Source organism: Culex pipiens, chromosome 2 (assembly GCF_016801865.2).
Source record: "Culex pipiens pallens isolate TS chromosome 2, TS_CPP_V2, whole genome shotgun sequence".
Lineage (NCBI taxonomy): Eukaryota > Metazoa > Arthropoda > Insecta > Diptera > Culicidae > Culex > Culex pipiens.
This window is the reverse complement of record NC_068938.1, coordinates 83,586,713-83,610,826: the sequence shown is the minus strand read 5'-3', so window position 1 is coordinate 83,610,826 and position 24,114 is coordinate 83,586,713. Positions and strand designations below refer to the sequence as shown.

The 24,114-nt window shown below is 35.1% G+C and overlaps 1 protein-coding gene across 1 annotated transcript in view; it reads right to left on the bottom strand.

Annotated features, from left to right (window-relative positions):
- LOC120426263 (epidermal growth factor receptor) overlaps positions 1–10,052 on the bottom strand; it is a 213,138-nt gene extending 203,086 nt beyond the window's left edge. Inside the window, exon 1 of the mRNA XM_039591005.2 lies at positions 8,599–10,052. Coding sequence (XP_039446939.1) covers positions 8,599–8,728 — 130 coding nt within the window. The 5' untranslated portion in view covers positions 8,729–10,052. The remainder of the gene's footprint in view (positions 1–8,598) is intronic.
- Between the last annotated feature and the right edge of the window lie 14,062 nt (positions 10,053–24,114).

Here is a 24,114-nt window from a genome sequence, read left to right as displayed (position 1 = left end):
GAAATGAACACAAAAACTCTGTTAGGTTCATAATATGTACAAATTGTAATTTGATTATTCACAAATAAAACCGAATTGAAAAAAAAAAAAAAAAAAAAAAATTGAAAAATAATTGGACATATAAAAATATGTAAATTTACTCATTTTTGACAGACTTATAGACTTATTCTTTCACACTTAGTAATCCTAAATATGATCAACTTTGTGTGTGCAATATCAACAGGATAAGATAATTGTACTAATCAATCAGTAATTTCATTTTTTTAATTTGCAATCATTTGCTGTTCACAAAACAAGTAAGGATAATTATAAAACACTCAAATAAAAACTCCAGTATTCTTTTTATAGGAAGATTGTTTTGATATTTTCAATCCTAAATTATTTATAAAATATTTTTTATCTTCAGTTCTCTTCAAATAAAATTTTAAGGCTTACTTCTCTAAATGTCTTAAATATCCCAAAATCCATCAATTTAGAAATTTTCACTAAGTGGCATTTGAAGATTTTTTTTTACTATTAAAAAATAGGTTTTTTTTTCGTTATTTGATTAATTAAAGACACAACTATCCGTAATGAAATAAATGTGAGAACTTCTGATAATCGAGTCAGTGTTTTTTTAATATAAACATCTGATCTTTGTAATGTAATCATGTAATCATCTGATCCTTGTCTTTTCCAATTTAAACAAGTGATTGTAAATTGACACAAGATTTCTAAAAGCATTGAAAGATTAACAAAAATCAGAAATCAAATCTGAGGCTGGACTGTATTTAAATTATTAAAAAAATAATTATTGTTTTTGTTTGACTCAATTATTACCAAACATTAACGTCTCGTCAAACGCATAGTTTCACGCAACTTTACAACATTTTCGAACAACAAAAACCATCTCCAGACACTTTTGCCCTCGGGGGTCCATCCACCTGTCTGCGCAACTTCTCTCACTCTTGTGGAGAAACTAAGCCAACTCAACTGCCACACTCACAACGTGGAAAAGCGACTCATTTTCGTGTCGTGCCGTGGCCCGGAGAACGGATGCAAAAGCAAAGAGCCCCAGCTCGAGAGAGTTGGTGCGAGAGGGGCAAAAAAAGTAGATAATTTTTGGACTTTGGAAAACCAGGGGTCCGAAGCGGACGAAAGAGGTAAATAGCACACGCCACGCTAGGGGGGTGCTCCAATGGTCGAGACCTCCCTGGTTTGGAAGATTCGGTTGGAATGCGCGTGAAATGAGTGTTGAAGAGGGTGTACTTGAAAAGCCAAAACAACGCCGGATTGTTGGGTGTATTCTCGGCCAGTTTGTCTCGCGTTCCAGAAACGGCGTGATGTCTGGCCTAGAATGGACGAGGTTCTGATTGAAAAAGCAGAATCATTCTCGAGGAGGATGGATGTTCCCACACAGGCACACAACCCAGCGTTGAGGGGGAACTCCGAAGCCAAGAGAGTTCAACGCGCAGAGTTCGAGATCAATCGTTCGAAAACAACAGGCAGGAAAACGAAAATAAATGCGTTGAGCCTATAATCATTTTCCCATTTGCAACATCCCAATAAAGACCAGCGGAGCAGCGCTCCACGGCGATTTCCGAGGGTCAAGAGTCCAGAAAGGTTCTCTTCGACCATCGGCGTAGCAGAATGGGAAAATTCAATGGTGATGCTGCGCCAACTGCAACTGCCGGAACCTTTTACGCTTCAACTGGAAACAAGGTATTAATCATGCAATGAACTGCTCACGTCTGCTGACAGCCGGAACGGTTCAAGCTTAAGCCCGAAATTCGCTCGGTTCGGACTTGCAAATTTGCTGCTGGTTTTTGCCGGCCCAGACCACGTGATCCAGCCTTTTTGTTTGCGTAATCCGCTTGTCCGTCTTCTTGCTCAGAACATCGCTTAAACTCCAGTTGAAGCATGTGCACAGCGTAAAAACAAGACACACACACAACATAAAATCGTACAACAAGTTGAAACTGCATCCAGGTCAGAGGATACCTGGTGGGAACGGTGTTGGAATTCTGGCAGGATTCTGATTTTGCCGTCATTTGTTTCCCCTATGTCCTTCGCCTGACCTGACCTGGCAGCAGTTTAATTTTGAAAAAGCAAAAAAAAACCTTTTGGTACGAGAAGGTGTGCGTGGCAGATGCTTTCTTGAAGAGGTGTTTTTGGTGAGAAAATTTTCGAAATTTTTCTTGTTGCTGGAAATTAAATGGGATGCGCTGATGGATGCTGCGTGAAATTTGATAGGCATTATAGAGTGTAATGATTGAATGCATCTTTTTTAGGTTTGAAAAGAAGGTCTTTTGATTATTGAAAGTGAAATAAAGTAAAAGTTTGAAACATGCCATTTGAAATTATGACCAGTTTTTTTTTTCAAAAATCAAATCAAATTATTCGCTCTACAGCATTGACTTGGCGTTCTCGATTGCGGGATTCCTGCTCGAAACTAGGTGTCCGAAAGCTTGAATATTGAGGCAATTACAAACCTCTTTTTACACCTTAGCTTCTATCCACACCGGGATTCGAACTGACAACCTTCGGATTGTTAGTCCAACTGCCTACCAGCTACTCCACTGAGACAGGACCCAGGGAGACGACTCCTACACCTGAACTGAGCTAACGACCTAACCTTTTTAGGTTAGTCTGGGGCCAACATTTACTTCCCTTCCGACGGAAGGCGTGATCAGACAAATCTCGTTTCGAAAAATGCCACCGAGACCTTCTGGGATCGAACTCAGGCTGTTTTTTTTAAAGAGTCTTTTATAGATTTGTACCATTTTGATTGAAAATAAAGAAAAAAAAGCGAAGGGAGAAAATTGCTCAGTAGATTTTAGTTTTTTAATTACAATTTTCATGTTTTTATTCAAAATTTAATTATCAAGAAATTTTAAGAAAACAGATCTCTCCAACTCAAAGTATCAATTTTATCCCCATTTTATAAGTTTAAAAGTCAAAAGACATGTAATTTCATGTCAAATTTCATGTTCTTTTAAATCCAAAATTACTCGATAGGACATTTTTTATACTTTTTTTCTAAATAAAAAAAATTACCGATCTAAGTTATTGTAGAATCGAAAAGTGCATTAAATTGCCAATAAAATGGAAATATAACGATTTCTCACACTTGGCGCACACACATACATGTCAGAGGTTTAATTTTTTTATGAAAAAACTTTTTTTCTGAATTTTATAGAAAATTGATTGTCATCAAAATTTATAACTCATTGTTTCGAGCTACTAAATGATAAAAAATTTAAAAAGGGGGGCGGTACGACGAGATTTTGAAAAACGGACCCCGAATTCGTGATTGAGGATTAAAATTAAACCCAAGACAGAAGTTTACCAGAAATCGAAGAGGGATCTGGACAACTCCTTGATAACATGGATTTGGAAGTAATATTCCTCAATTTACAAAAAAAAAAAAAAATACAAAAAACATATATTTTTCAAGTAACGTAAGGCAAATTCCATTCAACTCTCAATTTACTTTGATTCTTGGTCGTCAAAGTTAATAACACTTTGATTTTTTTCATAAATCTACCCAACGATGTACAGAAAAGTGGCTACGAAAGTGATTTTTTTCATCCAAACACAGTGTTGCCAGACCATCAAACTTTGTGACAAACAAAAACTGCTGATTTGGGCTCATTCAAATAACACGTAACACGTAATTTTGTGTTACATAATATTTCAACAGTAGAAACAGAATTATTTATGAAGCAATTCTAAAACAATCACAAAATTCAGCAAATGTTCAATAATTTTCACTTAAATGCTCGTATCTTTTTAAAAGTGTTGCCAGACTCTGCTGAAATATGACATAATTTTCATCATTTTATAAAATTGAGATCTGTTTATTATAGTTCAATACATTACATAAAATGTGGAAATGTCCCAATTGCATTGAAAATTTCAATAAAATGCATTTTTTTCTCAGTGTACAGTAAGCTGACAATAAAAAAAATCGACCTCAGGGAAACCCCCTGATTCCAGCAAAAATAAGTAACTGTGAAAATTTTGAGCAAAATCGGTTAAGGTTTAAAATCGCTCTCGATCGATGAAGTTGGTGAATAACATCTTTTCATACAAGAACTTCTTCTTTAAATCGTTAATAACTCGTCAGGGTTAACGCAGATCGTTTTGCGGTCTTCGACAAAGTTCTAAAATTTTATATGAGAATCTCAATGACAATAATCCGACATAATTAACGCCACCTTATGGTGAAATTTTTATTTTTTTAATTTTTCCCATACATTTTTGCAGTTTTTAATTGATTTTACTCAAAATTTGCACAGTTACTTAATTTTACCTAAAGAATCGAGCTAGGGGGTATCTTTTAAGATTTCCCAAAATTTTCCTTTTTTCTTGTCACCCTGGTGTACAGTAAGTTTTCATGTTTTATAAATTAGATTAAAAATGTCTCGTTTTTTGTTGAGCTATTAGGATGGAACAAAGTTAGAACTGTTTATATTTATTGTAAACATTTTTATTTCAAATAACAAAATCATGAACAAAATCATGCTCTCTTGTAAACCAATTTGTAGCAAAGGTTACCCAGAACAACGAACCAAAACCCAGCGAAGCACGGTAAAGCTCTTCCCAAATGTACCCCTCAACTGATTTATGTCCAATCCAAATAAAGATAATTAACACCTAAATCATCTTTCCCGGGGGCGCCCTATCGCAGCCTTATCGCATACGATCTTGACCGTTTTTCGTTAGGTTCTTTCCGAACCTATGAATCACACCGTTAATTAGCCCCACGACCTGTTGAACAACACCGAAATCCGGCCCGCGCTGGAAAGTGTCCAACCCATCTTCGCAGCTAACTCTTTGTTCTAAGCGTGCTGGCTTTTTGTTATAAAACGCTAGTCACAGCCCAAAACTAAATAAAAAGGAACATAAATCCTACAAAATGCGCACACAAACACAGCAGCAGATACTGCTTTGGAGCCCAATACTACGACCCCTGCGTCATACATTATTTATAAAGGCTTTTTTTCTTGACGAGTTGTTGGACCTCGACGAGGTCGAGCTGGCTTGCCTCAATCGCAGCTGAATTTTTGTTTTGTTCTGACAATGTTCATGAAAATGTGTATTGAATGTGGCAAAATGTTATGTTTTCAACAGAAATTGAGTCAGTTGAGCACAACGCCAACGACCAGGTCGTTTCTTCACAACGCTGGAACCGCGTGTTGGTGTTGTTGATCGACTGACTGACTGACTAAACTGGCTGCGGAGAGTTGTACGTGAACAGCGTTCTTGTATTTTTTTTTGAGTAGGTGGCATCAACCTTGGCCAAAATGCTGTTTCTGACTGGCTCGTTGGTACCTTAAGCGCTAGTAGGTTGGCTATGGGGCCACCGAAAAGCTCAAGACAATAAAACCTGGGGCGCACGCTGGATGAAGTGTTGAAGATTGGATTGCTGATGGGGGTCTGGTTTGGCGCTACATTAACACCAAATTTTGGAAGCGGAGTTTGCTTCGCACCTTAAGGTTGGCTTGCACTTAGTTGATGATCGATTTGAATGGGGGTTGATTGTGTTCCCTGGAAGGATGATCCCTTATCGGGATTATCCTTCTTACAATTTCCGCAGTTTCAAGAAAAACGTACATAGAAATATCAACGGAATAAAGAGCTGAATCGTGCAGTACAAAGACATTTCTCTCCTGGGAGTACGCGGTGATTCAAGCTGGCAGCGAGAGGCTTAGGAACCTTATCAGATAATGGCAGCTTTTGTTGAGTCTCGCGGCCTTATCATGATTAATCTAAACACACATGATTAAGTCACTGAATCTAGCTGTCTTTGTGTGTTTTCAGCAGAGTAGTTAGAAGCTGAGACTTAACAAAGACTGCTTGACGCTGTTTTGTTTTTAAAAACAAAGCTTTGTCATGTTAAGTTGAAAGTTGAACAACTTAAGTAATTTTACTTAATTACTGTTATACTGAAAAAAAAAAAACAGTTTCTTATTCGAACTAAGAAATGTTAAAAGTATAATAGACTGCATTCATAGCATTAACAAATCAATCAAAAAGTTTTTAATATCTTTAATCATTATTTTGGGTTCCCATCTGCTCCAACTAAATTAAACCCCGTGTTTATAAACGTCTTCAACTTGCCAAAGTAAACAAACCAGCTGTCTTGAACTGCGCTTATCTTATCGCTGAATTTGTCAGTCTTCGCAACCTGTTGACAAGTAAGGCACCTTGCTGATAATTACTTGATAGTGGATTGCTTGATAGAGAGTGTTTTGCTTGCCTAGTATGGAATATTTGATGCATCGCAATATCACAAAATTCTATTTCAGAAGATAAACAATCTGATTTAGAAATGTTTTTCTTTTTCAAAGTCACAACAAGAGTTAAGAAAAAAATAGAGAAAATTAAAAGCAATTAAAAAGTGGAAGTTTGTCCATTTCCAGGTTGTGAGGTTTGCTCTTAAAACAATTGTTTCAAAAAGCATTCGAAATTTGGAAGAAAGTCCGAAGGGGCAATTCATGAACTAGATTAGAGAAATAGAGGATTGATCTCCCTTAAAAAGAAAGATAGAAAAAACCAAATTTCATATTCAAGCTTAGTTGTATCACAGAGCTTGAAACAAAAAGTATTAGAAATACTTAATACATTAGTGCAATTATACCACGAACTACTATTATAAATTGACAAAAAATATCAATTATCGATTTTACAAGGTTTTTAGTGGTATTTTCCATTTGAAGAAATTACTTTTTTTTTCTTTCATGACAATTAAAACAAATGAAGTCAAGTTTAATGTAGTACTATAATTCGCCACCAGAAAATGGACAAACAAAAATTAACTGTAATGTATCGTAGAGGGTTACACCATTTATCATTATTTTTTTTATTGAAATAATGCAGTTAGCTTCAGGATGATTATAAATGCTATGGAAATATTCAAAAATTGGCACCTTGAAAACTATTTTTACTGCTGGATTTTGTATCAACAGCTAAATTGAAGGTAATAATTTATAAAATGGGAAAATATAAAAAAAAATTCGCAAAAAAATTATGACCATAAATATCATCTTATAAATAAATTACAAGATAATTGAATTCATTGGACAGTGCTGCGATTTTTTGAAGAACATCGTAATTTTCTGAAAACTTCTGAAATATAGTCAAACCTTTTTTCTATTTAATTTCCAGATGATGAATTAAATTTAAAACCAATAAGAATTGATTTTTTGTTTTCATATTATAGATGAATACAAGTGATTGACTTTTTGCCAGTAGAAGTCATGATAGAGAAGACAATTTCCAAAAAAAATTACAATTAATATTTTAAAAATACTTCTAATTGGAAAGATATGAAAATTTCACCATTGCTTTATTTGATGACATTTAAATCAAAATACGCGTTGAAGAGTATTACGTATTTTACTGTTTAAAGATTCCTTTCGAACATATTTCAAAATATCTAAAATACCAAATATTTCAGACTTTTTAAGAGTAAACAAAAATAACTCAAATTTCATTGATTGAAAACAAAATGTAAGCTTATAATTTCTCAAGAATTTATCATAAATTTCAAAATGATTTATTAAAAAATATTAAAATCTCATAGAAACTTGTGCATATTTTGTAGAAATTATGAAAAAAATAATGATGAAATACTTTTTGAAAATAAAAACGATGAGTACGGTTTGTTTATTGTGTTGTGTTTATTGAATTTAAAAAAGGTATAAGACTTATAAAATTCAAAAAGCTCGTAAAAAAAATTCGTAATATAATTATGTCTTTTGCTACGCAAATTTGAATTAAAAAACAATATCACAAGAGCTAAAAATATCATGAGATAGGTACTCTACAGAAAAATGCCAAAGCCAAGTAGCTTGAGTCTATTAAACAAGCATAGTTCTACCGAATTACAAAATTAGAATTACATTCTAGTAGAGGAAAAAAAAAACATATTTAATTTATGTAAGAAAAGTTTGTCGAATTTTTACTAAACTTATACAATTTTCCCGACTTGTCAGTCGAATTTCCGTATTTTTCTCGGTTTTGTCCTAAGAAATGGTCACAATAAACTTGCTACTTCAGAAAAATGAATGCAAAAAATTTAAATTACAAAATAGAAAACATATCAACATGTTATTTCAAACAAAATTCAGATTGACCGGAAACTATTAAAAAAATATGGTTGAAAATATATAAAAAATTAATGCTCAATACTTCCAGCAGAAATATTTAAAAGTTTGTTTGCTAAGCTTGCACGTTTCAAAAAAATTAAACGCTTTTTTACAATCAAAACACACATGATGGTTGTTGAATTGATCCTATTTTCAAAATATTTCCCAAAATTCATGAAAAGTATGTTTTTATTATGGAAATTTGATTTTAAATACATTTACAACAGATTTTGAACTATTTAAATTGCATCGCATTACGTTTATTTTTTTATTTCGACCACAACAGTTGAGGTTTAGTGAGGTGTTTTAGTTCCTGAACCTGTAAAAAAATATTTTGAAACTAGAGGATCATCTCTATTCTTCGTTTGGATATGATTTATTTTGGCCAGAACATGAGTTTTAGATTTAATACTAATTTAAATATTTATAGACTGTTTTAAAGCAACTATTCCCCGTCACTCACCTCTCATTTCGTTGTCCTCCTGTTTGTGGATGTAATCCTTCAGATAGCAGCTTCCAAATCCAACCAGCTGCACCAAAATAAGCAGTCCGGCGACGGCCAGCGCCGTTCCACCCTTTTTCTTCGTCGTCATTTTGACACCAAACTCCGACAGCCACTAATCACTGACCACCGTACACACACACAAAAGACACCTGTTTGTGCAAATCTTTTCGCGCCACGTTCTTGTCACTCACACGCACAAAGAATTGTAATTATTATTATTAACTTTATTTATTTTTTTCGGGGGGTGGCTTTTTCTTCCTCTCACAATCGTCGTTAATGGGATTCAATTTAAAACAATCAAAATTTCAAGAACACGAGCTTCGTTTCGTTTTCCATTTCACGGTCTCTCGGATCTCGACAAAACGAGCCTTTTTTCCCTCCGTGCGTCCAAACGTCAACGGTTCAACGGCGAGGGGGGGTCTCTATTTTTCTAACCTCAAATCTCCGTCTAGTGCTCCAATACTCCAAACACGCTCTCTGCTTTGACTTCGCAATTGAATTACTAATTAGCCGTGAGCTCTAAATACATTGTATAATAGAGTCGTATAACTCGTCGACGATTTTTTTTGCGCCGTTTTTTCCGCCGTTTCTCGTGGCTATCACAATCGTTGGCCCCTTGCGGTACAGGGTCTCCAAGGGGTCACCAGCTGGCAGGTCACCACGAATTGAGCTCTTCTTTGAAGTTAAGATTCCAGATCACATCTCGATCCCGCCATCGATTCTTCCTGGTGGCCACCGGAGGCCATCTCGGTACACATGGTTCCGAACCCCTTCATGCGCTGGAATCGGCCCTCTAAAAGCACTCCGTTTTCATTTCACCTCTTCACCACACTTTGTTCAGCAACACACCCAACACGTTCCTAGGTTCCTCTCTGCCTCCTCGAGGAAGATCGGTAATTACATGTGTGTACACCTTGCTCCAGCGGCGTCCGACGGAAACCCGAAGAACCCAAAAAGATGTACGAACCACCGAGAAGAAGAAACCAGCCGCAAGCCGAATAAGCTTAAGCCGAACAGGTAAGCTAGCTATTCTTCACTCACTCTCTTCTTACAGCAGCAACACTAACACAACGAAACACGTACACACGAAGTTACATTTGCGCGATCTCGATCATGATCGATCTAGTCGACGAGGGCCCAGCAGATCGAACAACTTCAATGCACGAACCCTAGGGAAACCTCCAGATTTTGCTGATCATCAACAACACAACAGCTTTCTTCGCGTCAACACACACCGTTTGACAACAACAACAGTCACGCTGATGCGATTCTAGTGTAATCCGCGCACTAAATGTTGCAAACAACTAATCAAACAAACAACAGACCATAAAATTAGTACACAAAGTTTTTGCTCTTTTTTCCCACACAAAAAAAAATGGTAGCGCGAAGTCGTCCAGGAGGGTACCACCTTGTAAGCCGACTGATGCTGAACTAACAAGCAACAGCCAAGTAGGCTAAGCGAAGCGACGATCGCTCAGCGATCGCGCGCGCTCTCTCACTCTCTCGTGCGTACGAAATTCTCTCGCCAAAAGAGCCTAATAATAGAGAGAGAAAGAGAGAGTGAGCGAAGAAAGCGACTTCATTGAGGAGGACGCTTGGTTTTTCCTCTGGCAGCAAACTTCAAGTGTTTGCTGAATGGTTGAGGAAATTCGTGTCAAAACAAAACGAGAATGGAAATTTAGTTGAGAGAGTGGGAGAGTAAAGTGGATGGGAATGTGAGTCATTAGTTTGGAAGGAGAGCGCAACGGAATGGAGAGTGTGAGGGAACGTTTTGGTGAAAATGTGGATTAGTCATCAGAAGGTTTGGTTTGGGATGAGGGATTGGGTTTTCTTTTTACGGGACATTTATATTGAAGTAGACGAAATTTCGACCTATTCTTATCATTTTTGCAGTTCGCCGCAATTTGAACATCATTTTCAGGTTCATCAACAATAAAAAGTTGCTTGCTCACTTTTTTTAACTATTCATTATTTTGGAACATTCAAAAACACTTTTGGAAAGCTGTTATTCATGATCAGAGTTCTGATAAGCCGATAATGGAAAAGGGCCGATAACGGGCACATTTCCCCTATCGAATGGAATATTGACCGATAATTCAGCCCATTAGCAAAAAAAAGTTAAATTTTTCCCGCATTTTGGCTTTAGCGGCACAACTTAAGATTCCTATTACAATTATAGAAACTTATTGAAAATGAAATCTTTCATGTAGAAATCACATTGAAAATTAAAAAAAAAAATTTGAGTAGCATAAAATCGGTCTCGGTGATAAGCAAAAGTGCTTTGAAAATATTCTTGAGAAGGGATTTTCTAATCGATTTTGACAAATTTGACAAATGATTTTTTTGATACGTTTAATTCAATTTCAATTCAATTCGGTTTTATTGGTGAATAATCAAGATACAATCAGTTCTTTTGTAATTCATAACAGAGTTTTGGAGTTCCTTTCAGCTGTGTGTTGCATCATAATCCATTTTGGAACAATTATTTCTATAACTAAGGCACTAACATGAGCAAGAAAAATTAAAAAAAAACCCTGCTAAAATTGCTAAGTAAAGGGAAAAGAAAGAGAAAAAGCTTAGAACTAAATAACAGTATTTTATCCTTTGTAGATGTGCTTGATCATCAGCTCCCCAAGGGCCAGAAATTGCTCCACCTTGTTACGACAGCTTCGAAACCGCATTATCATTATCATCCCGCGAGAGCAAAGAACAGGGCAGGGTGAAGAGATCTTCCCCGGTGACTTCTTGCTGGGTGATACGTCTAATGGATCAAAATTAACAACTTTTGTGCTAAAGTAAGAGCCTTGCGGAAAAATTTTGATGGCCAAGTTGTTTTTGATAAAATGAAATTTTTTGAAAGTTCTGAAAAGATAAAAGAAAAATAATCAGAAAATCATTTTTGATGTAAATTTGAAAACAATCAAAAAGAGATTCTGTTAAATTATGATTAAGGTAGGTCTTTTTTAAATTTGAAAATGGTGTCCATCCTCGTCCCAATGAAAAAATATTTTCAATTCCCTGAGAAAATTATCTGACCTTTGGTAGCTGAAAACCTTTCAAAAAGTGAATAGTATTTCTTAGTGTTGTAACATTTGCCATTTTTTATTTCTGAAAAAGTGTTCACGTTGTTTTGAGAGGCTCGATTAAAGTTGTGCTATTATCAATAATAAACAAAGTACTCAAAAAAGTTCAAATTCGATTTCAATCCTCTTTTCTATATAATTTGAAAAAAAAAATATTTTTTCGCATTCTGCTACTTTAAACTTAAACTTAAATTTCAAGAGCAAAAACAAAGTTCAACAAGAAAAACTTAGAAACGATTACTGGAAATTACTTAAAACACATAACACAGATTTAGAATAGACCAAGCTTCCCATGCGCCAGTGCCAACGCACACCGCGGGTTTGGTTTTCTAGCTTCGGTACGTGCCTGAACCCATTTGTGTATCGGTATCTTGGTACATCGTACCAGCGCACCACGACACTCTCGGCTCGCCCCATCGGTTTTGTGTCTGCCACTCACCCATGGCATGAACACAGCGTGCCGTGGTACGTGTCGTGGTATTGAACCCGTTTTGTACCGCCAGCGCGTACCACGGCACGTACCTCGGCTCGTAACGAGTGAAGCACCTTGGCTCATATACCGGGTTCATGCCATGAGTGAGTGCCAGACACAAAACCGACGCGGCGAACCGAGAGTGTCGTGGTGCGCTGGTACGATGAACCAAAATACCCTCGGTTCGTGTGAGTCGGGTACGGGTGTAAACCGAACAAAGCAGGCGCAAAGCAAACCCGAGGTACAAGTGAACCGCGTGTACCGCACGGTGCAGGGAAGCTTGGAATAGACCTATCGAGCAATACTAAAACGTTTCAAGAAAAATTCACACGGCAAATGTAAGAACAAGAACACTAAACAAAAGAAGATTTTTTTTTCAAGTACAAAAATTTCTTGAATTTTTCATCATTTGAAAAAACATGATTTTTTTTATATTATGCATCTCGAAACGTTGAGCAGTCTAACGTAACGTAACGCAACATTTTGGATGTTCAAACCCTCTCCCCCTCGTAACGCATTTTCCTAACGCTCCTCGAAGAACATTTATATTGACTTGGACTAGAACTGTAAGAAAAAATGGCGTTATTTTATGTGGGTAATTCTCCGCCAACTCACACAGCAGTTGCCCCGACCCCTCTTCGATTTGCGTGAAACTTTGTCCTAAGGGGTAACTTTTGTCCCTGATCACGAATCCGAGATCCGTTTTTTGATATCTCGTGACGGAGGGGTGGTACGACCCCTTCCATTTTTGAACATGCAAAAAAAGAGGTGTTTTTCAATAATTTGCAGCCTGAAACGGTGATGAGATAGAAATTTGGTGTCAAAGGGACTTTTATGTAAATTTAGACGCCCGATTTGATGGTATACTCAGAATTCCGAAAAAAAGTATTTTTCATCGAAAAAAACACTTAAAAAAGTTTTAAAAACTCTCCCATTTTCCGTTACTCGACTGTAAATTTTTTTGGAACATGTCTTTTTATGGGAAATTTAATGTACTTTTTGAATCTACATTGACCCAGAAGAGTATTTTTTTCATTTAGAACAAAATTTTTCATTTTAAAATTTCGTGTTTTTTCTAACTTTGCAGGGTTTTTTTTTAGAGTGTAACAATATTCTACAAAGTTGTAGAACAGACAATCACAAAAATTTTAATATATAGACATAAGGGGTTTGCTTATAAACATCACGAGTTATTGCGATTCTACGAAAAAAAAGTTTTGAAAATGTTGGTCGTCGTTGATCATGGCCGTTCATGGTCACCCGCGACAGACGCGGACGACAAAACAAAGAGAAACGCAAAAAGTACCCACCTTACTTTTTTAAAACAAACCAATACGCCATGAGTTTCCTATGTACATTAGGGTGGGTACGTTTTTCAAAAAGTTCTTGGATCAAGTTTTAGTATGGTTCCCCTTGTAGGGCATGCCCATAGGGACTTTCATGCCAAATATCAGCTCATTTGGTTGTAAACTGGCTGCGCGCATCAGGGTTAAAGTTTACATGGGAATTACTATGGGAAATTGGAACTTTTTATTCAAACGCTCCTACAGGTCTGGGAAAATCACGCGCCAACTTCTGGTATGGTCAGGCCTATGGGGAATGGTCTGGAGAACACTTTTCCCGAAGAGATCATATGGATTCGTTGTCCCTAGACCTGGCGCATCGGCAAACAATCCGATGTCTCCGGAATCAACGGTTTTCCCTCAAAAAGCATCAAATTTTCCTTAGCATGCTATGAAAGCTCGATGAACACCGCGACGCCATACGTCAGGCAGCTACCACGTGGTTGAAATATTTGCAAAAAAATGCAAATTTGCTATGCAAACATTCTGAATTCGACTTAAAAATATCAGGATTGCTTGAAATGATCATTTTCTACTTAAGAGGCAGTATTTTTAAATATTGCTCGGTTTGTTCTAGAGGTCGTATCGAGGTGCTCTGATTTGGATGAAACTTTCAGCGTTTGTTTGTCTATACATGAGATGAACTCATGCCAAATAATAGCCCTCTACGACAAAGGGATGTGGGGTAAAACGGGCTTCGAAGTTTGAGGTCGAAAAAACATAAAAAATCTTAAAATTGCTCGCATTTCCGTAAAACTTCATCAATTCCAACTCTTGTAGGTGCATTTGAAAGGTCTTTTGAAGCACTTCAAAATGTGCCATAGACATCCAGGATTGGTTTTACTTTTTCTCATAGCTTTTGCAAATTACTGTTAAAAATGGATTTTTTTAAAACCTTAATATCTTTTTGCAACAGCCTCCAACACCTATACTCCCATAGGTCAAAAGATAGGTAATTTCATGCACTATAATCCTACGGTATTAACTTTTTGGCCAATCGCAGTTTTTCTCATAGTTTTTCAATTTTTCTAGAACAAACATTTTACAACGTTAGTTTTTGCCCGGTAGGCCAAGAAGACGGCACTTTTTGGTCTCAGTTTTGTCATATTCGGAATCCTTGGACAATTTCACGTAAGTTAGAAGTATTGGAGTTGTAATTTTGATCTAAAAAATAATTAAATAAAGCATTTTTGAAAAAAGAAATAGATTTCATTTACCCTGTGTTCAATACGTCAAATGCTGTATCAAGTAGGCGAATACCTGTTTTACCCCTAATCAATCAAATTGTAAAAAAATATTTTAATTCATTATAAATGGCCATTTTTCCAATCAAACTTACAACTCCAATACTTCTGACTTACGTGAAATTGTCCGAGGATTTCGAATATGACAAAATTGAGACCAAAAAGTGCCGCTATGGCGGCCTACAGGTAAAAAACTAACGTTGTAAAATGTTTGTTCTAGAAAAATTGAAAAACTATGAGAAAAACTGCGATTGGCCAAAAAGTTAATACCGTAGGATTATAGTGCATGAAATTACCTATTGGAGGCTGTTGCAAAAAGATATTAAGGTTTTAAAAAAATCCATTTTTAACAGTAATTTGCAAAAGCTATGAGAAAAAGTAAAACCAATCCTGGATGTCTATGTCACATTTTGAAGTGCTTCAAAAGACCTTTCGAATGCACCTAAGAGAGTTGGAAATTATGAAGTTTTAATGAAATGCGAGCAATTTTAAGATTTTTTATGTTTTTTCGACCCCAAACTTCGAAGCCCGTTTTACACCACTTCCCCTTGTCTTAGAGGGCTCATATTTGGCATGAGTTCATCTCATGTATAGACAAACAAACGCTGAAAGTTTCATCCAAATCGGAGCACCTCGATACGACCTGTTACACATTGGTGAAAAACTCGCTCTTAAAGAAGGTTTACAATTAAATATTCCAGCCGTTTCTCACCCACGTGGTAGCTGCCTGACGTATGGCGTCGCGGTGTTCATCGAGCTTTCATAGCATGCTAAGGAAAATTTGATGCATTTTGAGGGAAAACCGTTGATTCCGGAGACATCGGATTGTTTGCCGATGCGCCAGGTCTAGGGACAACGAATCCATATGCTCTCTTCGGGAAAAGTGTTCTCCAGACCATTCCCCATAGGCCTGACCATACCAGAAGTTGGCGCGTGATTTTCCCAGACCTGTAGGAGCGTTTGAACAAAAAGTTCCAATTTCTTCATAGTAATTCCCATGTAAACTTTAACCCTGATGCGCGCAGCCAGTTTACAACCAAATGAGCTGATATTTGGCATGAAAGTACCTATGGGCATGCCCTACAAGGGGAACCATACTAAAACTTGATCCGAGAACTCTTTGAAAAACGTACCCACCCTAATGTACATAGAACCTTTTGAATAAGTAAGTGAGAAATAATCTTTTGCAATTTTGAATAGTACGGTATCGCAAATGGCAGAGTTTTCGTACCGCCCCTCCATCACGAAAAATGGATATTGGATTCAACATTTTATTTGAACAATATTTAAGCCCTGATATTAAAGTGACCATTGATGCTCCATGAATTTCACATAAAAGTCCTTTTGATCATACACTTCAAAATTATCACCATAGAGAACTGTTATATTGGAAATAAATTGAAGGGTCGTACCACCTCTCCGTCACGAATTATGAAAACCTCTTAGGAAAAAGTTTCACGAAAATCAATGAAAATGGCTAGCTACTTAGAAACGACAAATATTACCGTACATTATATTGGAGGAATTTTGGTTAACTTGATCCATAACAATTTCTGCAATAAATGAGATCAGTTTTTAATCAATCCCTTGGTCATTTTTTACCAAAGGCTGTTGCAAGTATTTTTTGTAGTTTATGTCTTTCGACTCTGACCAATAATTCGATAATTCTATCGTTAGGCGTCATCCATAAAGTACGTAAGCTCTTAGGGAGGAGGGGGGGTTACCGAAGGTGTGACAAGATGTGACGAAGGGAGGAGGGAGGTTTGCAAGATTGTGACGTCACGCTAGGTTTTTTTATGATTGCATAATATTAATTTGAAATGTACAAAATTAAATTAAATTAAATCCTCTTTTCTGAAATGGTTTGCCTGACGTTCGCGAAGCACATCAAGAACGCCACGACCAAGTGCGACAAGATCACCAGGATGCTCTACCCGCTTGTGAAACGGCGTTCCTACTTGGACCGCAACTCGAAACTGCTGCTCTACAAGACGGTGCTCAAACCGGCGATGACGTATGCATACCCGGCGTGGCACGATTGCGCTGCTTCACATCGGAAGAAACTGCAAGTGAAGCAGAACCGGCTGCTGAAGATGGTGTTAAACCTGGATCCCTTCCACCCGACTGACGACGTCCACAGGATGGCGAAGATGGAGCTGATTGACGATTGGCTTCTACGAGTGCTTCCAAAGTTTTGGATGGGGTGTGCTACCTCAGCTAACCCTCTGCTGCAGCGAATGTCCCCTTGATGTGATATTAGAATAAGAAATACCTCCTTTCCTCTAACTATCCCCTATCTATTAGCAATTTCGAAGGTTATTTTGTAACTTTTTTCCTTCCCCTGCTCAATTTTTCTCCCGTGTACCAGTAAACTCTAACACCGATTGAATTAGTCAGCTGTTGAAAGGTACCCCATATCTCAGCTTAGGATAATTACTGCACTTATGTTTTTGCCAAAATAATCCAATAAATGAAATGAAATGAAAAATGAAATGGTTTGCTTACTGTTATTTAGAAGCACCGTCATCAGGGGTGACATTGGGTCTGGGGGTTGAGATTGGGTCATACAAATTTCTGCATTTTTGTATGACCCAAACTCACCCCCCAGACCCAATGTCACCCCTGATGACGGTATCACATTATAATTTATTATATAGTCACATTTTTTTCAGCTGGAACTTCAATATTTTGCAAATTCTTGTTTGCACTAAAAAAAAATGAGTTCGCGTAAACGTGAACAGAGTTCATGCCAACGGGAACCAGGAAGAAAACTGTTCACTTTCATGGTGCAATGCACTATAAAAGCTGAACAGTTTTCTTCCTGGTTCCCGGTGTCATGAACTCTGTTCACGTTTACGCGAACTCATTTTTTTGAGTGTGATAAAAATAAATGCTTTGAAAGCAGGGTGTTCATAAGAAAACTGCTATAAATGGTTTGAACTTTTTAGATACAAAGCTGCGAAAAACAGTTTTCAAGATTTTTTAATACTTAAATATACCAGGTCTTCTTATTTTTAAAAGATACATTTTTTTTATATAGCAATGTTTATTCTAATAAACATATTAAAATTGCCAAAAATACCAAAATTATGAGAGTTTAAAGAAATAACCATAAAAAATCCCATCGAAAACAAGGGGGGGGGGGGGTCTGGCAAATTGTGACGTACTTTTTAGGGGGGGTTCAACCTTGTGTGACAAAGTGTGACATAGGGGGGAGGGGGGGTTAATTTTGGCCGATTTTTGCGTGACATACTTTATGGATGACGCCTATCGTCAATTCGACAATCTTATCGCCGATAATGGACTCGTTTTTTAAATCTTTCTAGAATTGACTGAATACAACCATATCATGTTAAATATTCAATGCTTTCTCTAAGATTTTCTTCATAAATATGTAATTTTCAAAATTGTTCACAAAATACCGTATTTTTTAAAAAATACTCAAATTTTCAAAAAAAATGTTAAATTTTAGATTTTACAGTGGACTCTCTCGTTGTCGATATTAAAGGGACCGTCGAGAAAGGGAGGTATCAAATCATTCTACTTGAAGGGACTGAAAAATATATTGACAGCTCGAGCAATATTGATACCGAAAAGATCGACAGCCAGAGAGTCAACTGTAACAAAAAAAAAACTCTAATGAAGGGAAGACGCATACAAAATTTCGTTTCGTTTGATACATTTTGATATACTTTGAAAATTTGAGTATTTTTGAAAAAATACGGTATTTAAAAAAAAACTATAAAAAAGTGAAAAAGCATACACAATTAAACTATGTTTGATACCCATATTGCAAATTATGAAATCTGAGTACTTTCGAAAAAGTGCGATATTTTGTGAACAATTTTGATTATTTCATAAACATAAACTTTGAAAAATATTTGCAACGGTCTAAATAGGTGATAAAATTATAAATTGTGGAAAATAAGCATTCGGACTCTTTTTCGCCCTGATTATAATAAATCGTCATCTTGTCAGAATTCTTATGAAGTCGTATGCACAAGTGAGATATTTTTCTGGTAACTTTTTGTTCCGAAGAATTTCTTTCAAACATTAAAACACCGCACCCATCTGATGTTTACTTTTTATTGTTATCATTTATTGTTGATGTCTGTAACAGAATGCAAATCGAGAACCAATAGATGTTTATTTATATTTCGCGCGTGTTTGTTAGTATGTGGTTGTAAGTGAGACCGTGTGTGTGTTTGTGGTTTCCTTGTGTGATTTTTTTGTTGCTCTTTAAAGTGACATTTCGGGCATTTGCGCTGCTTCCATCGCAGATTAGTTTTTCTATAATGTGTTGTTTGCCTGTGTTATCCCAGGTTGTGTTGTTTTCTTCTATTTTTATTTTATTCAATACAATTTATTATCATAAAAAGTTCATATGTTGTTCTTAATCATTGCATGGTTTTGTTTCTCATTTTGCTTCGTTTGCGTTTTTATACCCATATTTTTGTTTTTATTTTTCGTTTCAGTTGATGTTTTGGGCTGATGTTGAGACGATGCTTACTTCTCTTCTTACTTTGTCAAGCATGTGTGTGTGTGTGCGTTTCTGCAGCAACCGATATAGTGTGTAAAAAAGTAGCAGATTTTTCTTTCGCGCTTTTTTTGTAAGCATATTTTGCTCGCTTGCATTCTCTTCTCTCTTTCTCGCTTGTTGTTTTGGGAAAAAGCAGTCGAATTTTCTTAACAAATAACTAGTGTTTTTTTTGTTTTTGTATATATAATACTCCTATCGCGTTAGATAAAAAGAGACTTTAATCCAGCGTCAACTGAGAATCAACGGGTTTACAAAAAATCTGATCAACAAAATTCGCAGCAAACTTTTTTGTTGTTGTTTTGGTTCCGCTCGCCGTGCTCGTGCTTCGATTTCTTGTAGTTTCTTGTTTTTTTTACTCGTTTTAAATATATTTCTTAATGATCAGGCACTCAAGTGAGAAATAAACTGTCATTTTTACCCATTTCATTGATTTTGTTTTTTTTTGGTTGCGTCAGTGTCGTTTGCGTCGTGTGAGTGAGTGTGTTGTCATCATTTTGCTTGCAAGTGAACTCTTTTTTCCTAACAACTTGGTTTCGGGCTGCAACTCTGTACCTTTTTATCACTTTTGGTGTACAAGCTTGCATCCAACTTTTGACCGGTTGTCGAATTGTCTTCGAGGCTGATTTTTGTTTGATTTCTTGTTGTTTTTTACAATTATTTATTTTTTCTCTGGGGCAAGAACAAATGCTAAAACATTAAAACTTTCTTCTGGACTAGAGTGTAGAAAAATTAGCAAAAATGTTTTCTTTTCTTTTCATTGGCTAAGCAGCAGTCTAAGCAAAACAAGATTTATCTGGTTCACTATTCTTACTCGATCTCCGATAACTTTGTATAAGCTAATTAGCCACTGCTGCACTGATAATCTTTTTTTGCTCTAAGTTTTCGGTTATTTTGTTTTCCATTTAACGTGTGTGTTTTAGTTGCATGAAACTCGTCTAGTTACTTGGTTGGTTGTTTGTTTTTTTTTTTAGTTGAATTTTGATCAAGAAAGAGCTACCTGAAGCCTAGTTCGGTTGGTTATCTACGGTTATACAGATTAGCCTTTTTGCTGCAATTTATTCCGCGCTGCCCTACACTGACTGGGGGTCGATCCCTGAAGATACCGGAAGTGATGCCAGAGCTTTAAAATGGAAACTCTGGCAGCACTTCCCGGGATCGTCGAGATCGTTTTGGTTTCATTTCAGCGAATAACGTTGAACTTTCTACTTGAGATTTAGGAGGGGAACCTTGGGTAACAACTTCAACACGCTCGTCCTCATATAAATATGATTTTCATTGTGAGAGTTTCACATTATAAACATGCTACGGAGTCTCTAAGGTTGCTTCACTATGCTTTTAGTTTATTTCAGAGTTTGATTTTCAGTTGATGCCCCATTTTAATCCTCTTTAATTTCTGCGTCTCAACTTAGCAGCCGTTACACACACACTGATAATGAACACTACAAAGTTTTGTTTGTTCTGTTTATTTGTTAATCTTAGCCTCTGGATCCAGCATTTTATTGCAGCAAAAAAAAATGTTTTATGATTTTCCTGTTTTTTTTTTTTGAAATCTTATCCAAAGACAAGAAAATCACGAAATATATTTTTATTTCAAACCTGAAAATGTGATGAACTTCACAGCAAATCAAAAAGAACAAATCAGCTGCATGTGACATGGATGTCAAGTACATTTTGCATCAAGTTAAGGAATTTCATATAATATTACACGCAAAAGCATGTACACATTAATAACAAATCATGGAAATATTACAACTGGGAATAATTACAACTTTTACGCCAGAAAAAAAATGTGTAATTTTACTTATAAAAATCTGTAAATTTACTTTTATTCAGTGTAATTTTACGTTTTCAATTTAAAATTAAGGTAATTTACATCATAAAAGAGGTAACTTTAAACTTTCCAATTCAAAACCTTCCAAATTTACACATTTTTTTACCAAGTACACAGTAGAAAAGTCATGGTAATATTACATCTTATTTGTAAGAAATCGTGAGTAATTTTCCATCTAAAAAGTTTAAATTAACAACTTTTTCTACAATAGAGGTAAAATTACATCATAAAACATGTAATTTTGAACCTTCCCATTTTACACCTTCCAAATTTACACATTTTTTTTGCTGCGTAGCCCATCAGTATGCAAAGCCTACTTGACCAAAATATCAAGTTCCCAAAATTGTGAACAAGCGTTCAAGGGTTTCCAGGAAAGACTCAGACTGGCAAGTAATTAATAATTACTTTGATTTTTAGCTGGTAATTAGGTAATTCTTTAATTACTTAGTAATTCATGGTAATCAGAGTAATTTAAAGTAATTAATTGGTAATTGTACTGTACTTCTTCAACGAGACTATTTACTTTTTATATATCATCTATTATAACAGTATTTTTTTAATTTCAAATAAGAGTGAAACACAAAGATTAAAAAAGACTGGCTTTATGTCGAAGGCCTTATTCGCCATAGTTCTCTCCTAAAACTCTCCTAAAATTTATTTTTATCATGTTGTTTATCGAAGCTGACTAACAACAAAAGGCAACGCCATGATATATTACCCAGTGACAAATGTTTTGTGAATCCGAAATCTATTCATTTTTATTAAGTAATTATAAAAATATGTTTTTTTTTTGCCAGAGCTACATTAGAATTGATTAATTTTTTATGCTTTTCCTTCTGATAGGCAGTCAAAATTATTTGAAGTTTATGTGGATCAAATATTTAAAAAATCAAAATCTACTTAATTATCATTGATAAAAACAAAGATTTCAATTTAAAAATCATAAAAATAAAAATATGTATTTTATATTTTTTCATAATCTGCAGACATTGACAGTCCTGTAATATCTCTCTTTTAAGAGCTAAGCTATTTTCCCGAAAAATTTCCAAATATTTCTGAGACAAATGTTTCAATGTTAAAAATCAAACTCAGCGAAATCAAAATCGACTAATATTCAGATGCAGAAATTAATTCCAATGTAAATGTCACATTTCACATTATCCGTTATTTTCAGTAACGGATTTTTTTTTATTTGCTTGAGAAAAAAAACATGCAAAGTAATGTCAAACCAATGTTTGAATTTTTTTTAAAACTTAACGTTATTTTATAGAATTTCACAATTTTCATGAAGAGCCGCTGCTGTTTGGCTCGAAAAATCAGGGGGCCTTTTTCAAACAACTTCTATATTTTAAGGGCATTTGGCTTGCAATATACTGAAAACAATTTCAAATTATTAATTAATTATATTAAAATTCATATATTGAAGTAAAGCAGTTCAGTATTTTTTCGTCGGTACGGTTGATTGAAACGTGAAACATAACGGAATTTCGAATCAGATTATGACCAGGTTAAATTGGCCATAAAGCAAATATTATTGTTCACATCAATTGAGCAACTTATTTTTTACCTGAAAATGGTATAATTAAATACTAATGTCAATTTTATTATAGAATAAAACAATTCCAAATTTCAAACCAATTAATTCGCCGTAGAACATCACTCAAAGTTCCAGCGCCCTCTAGTGCGGGGCATTTTTGCCGTTTGATCGCCTATAGCTATTTCCAACAAAAATTATACGCGAAATTCACAATATCCAGATTGGTACAAAAAAAAAACAAACAGCATAATTTTTGAAAGAGCTATCGAATGGACTTTTTATAAATAATTTAGTTTAGAACCGTAGAAATAAATACTTAAATTTAAATTAAATGTTTTTTATTGTAGTGAAAAGTAATTAAGTAATTTATGTAATTAATCATTTTGGACCAGTAATTTGAGTAATTAATTGGCAGACTGGCAAGTAATAAACGCTTCTGGAAACCCTTGCAAGCGTTCATGAAATCGGGAACCAAAAACAAACCACACAGTAAAAATTGTGTCAATTTGGAAGGTGTAAAATTTGTAGTTGTAAAATTACCTCTTCTATGATGTAATATTACCTTAATTGAAAAAAGACTAAAAAAGTTATTAAAACTCTACAAAGGAAAAGGTATAAATTTACTCGACACGGAAATTAATTATGATTTGTTGCAAATTTACATCAAATAGCATTAAAAATTAAATGATTAAAAATGTGCAAAAGTGTTACATCACAGTTGAAGTAACAATCAGAATTTTGTGTGTGTATAAAAGTGGTGAATTAACATATTTTTTGAGGTAAAATTACACATTTTTTCTGACATAAAAAGAAGAAAGAGGAAAAATGTTTTTTTTTCAGATATTTCTTCAACATGGCTGAAGCATCCACACATCAGTTACTTTACTGAAATAGTTCACATAAAAAATCGAATAAAATTGTCACTGGAATGGGTTGATGTTGAAATTATCCATTTCAAAGGATGAATTTCATTCAAAATTGGTTGCATTTTCCTTTGTTTAAAAACGGCCTACAGTTAAGGGAGATTTATATTGAAATTGATCAATTTAAAAAGAATTAGTTCAGTTTAAAAAGAACAAAACATATTTACATAAAAAAAACAAGTTGAATTGATAAAAAATAATAAACTTTGAGCTTTGAAATATTTTTTTTTTTGTAATTTAAATAAATTTAGCTTGTGATAAAATTACACTTTTTGCAGTTATGTTTTGTAAAATATTAACAAATATTTGGGAATTTGTCTGTTAGAACCTCGAAAACATCTTCTATTTCTATAAATATGTCAAAATCGTATCTTAACAAAAATGAGTTCTGGATATTTTAATGTGTACTCATTTTATTTAAATTGATTTTTTTGTTATTTGCTTAGACTGTTCGATTCAGTTTCAATTCAATTTTGAAATATTAAATTTATGGATAATTCT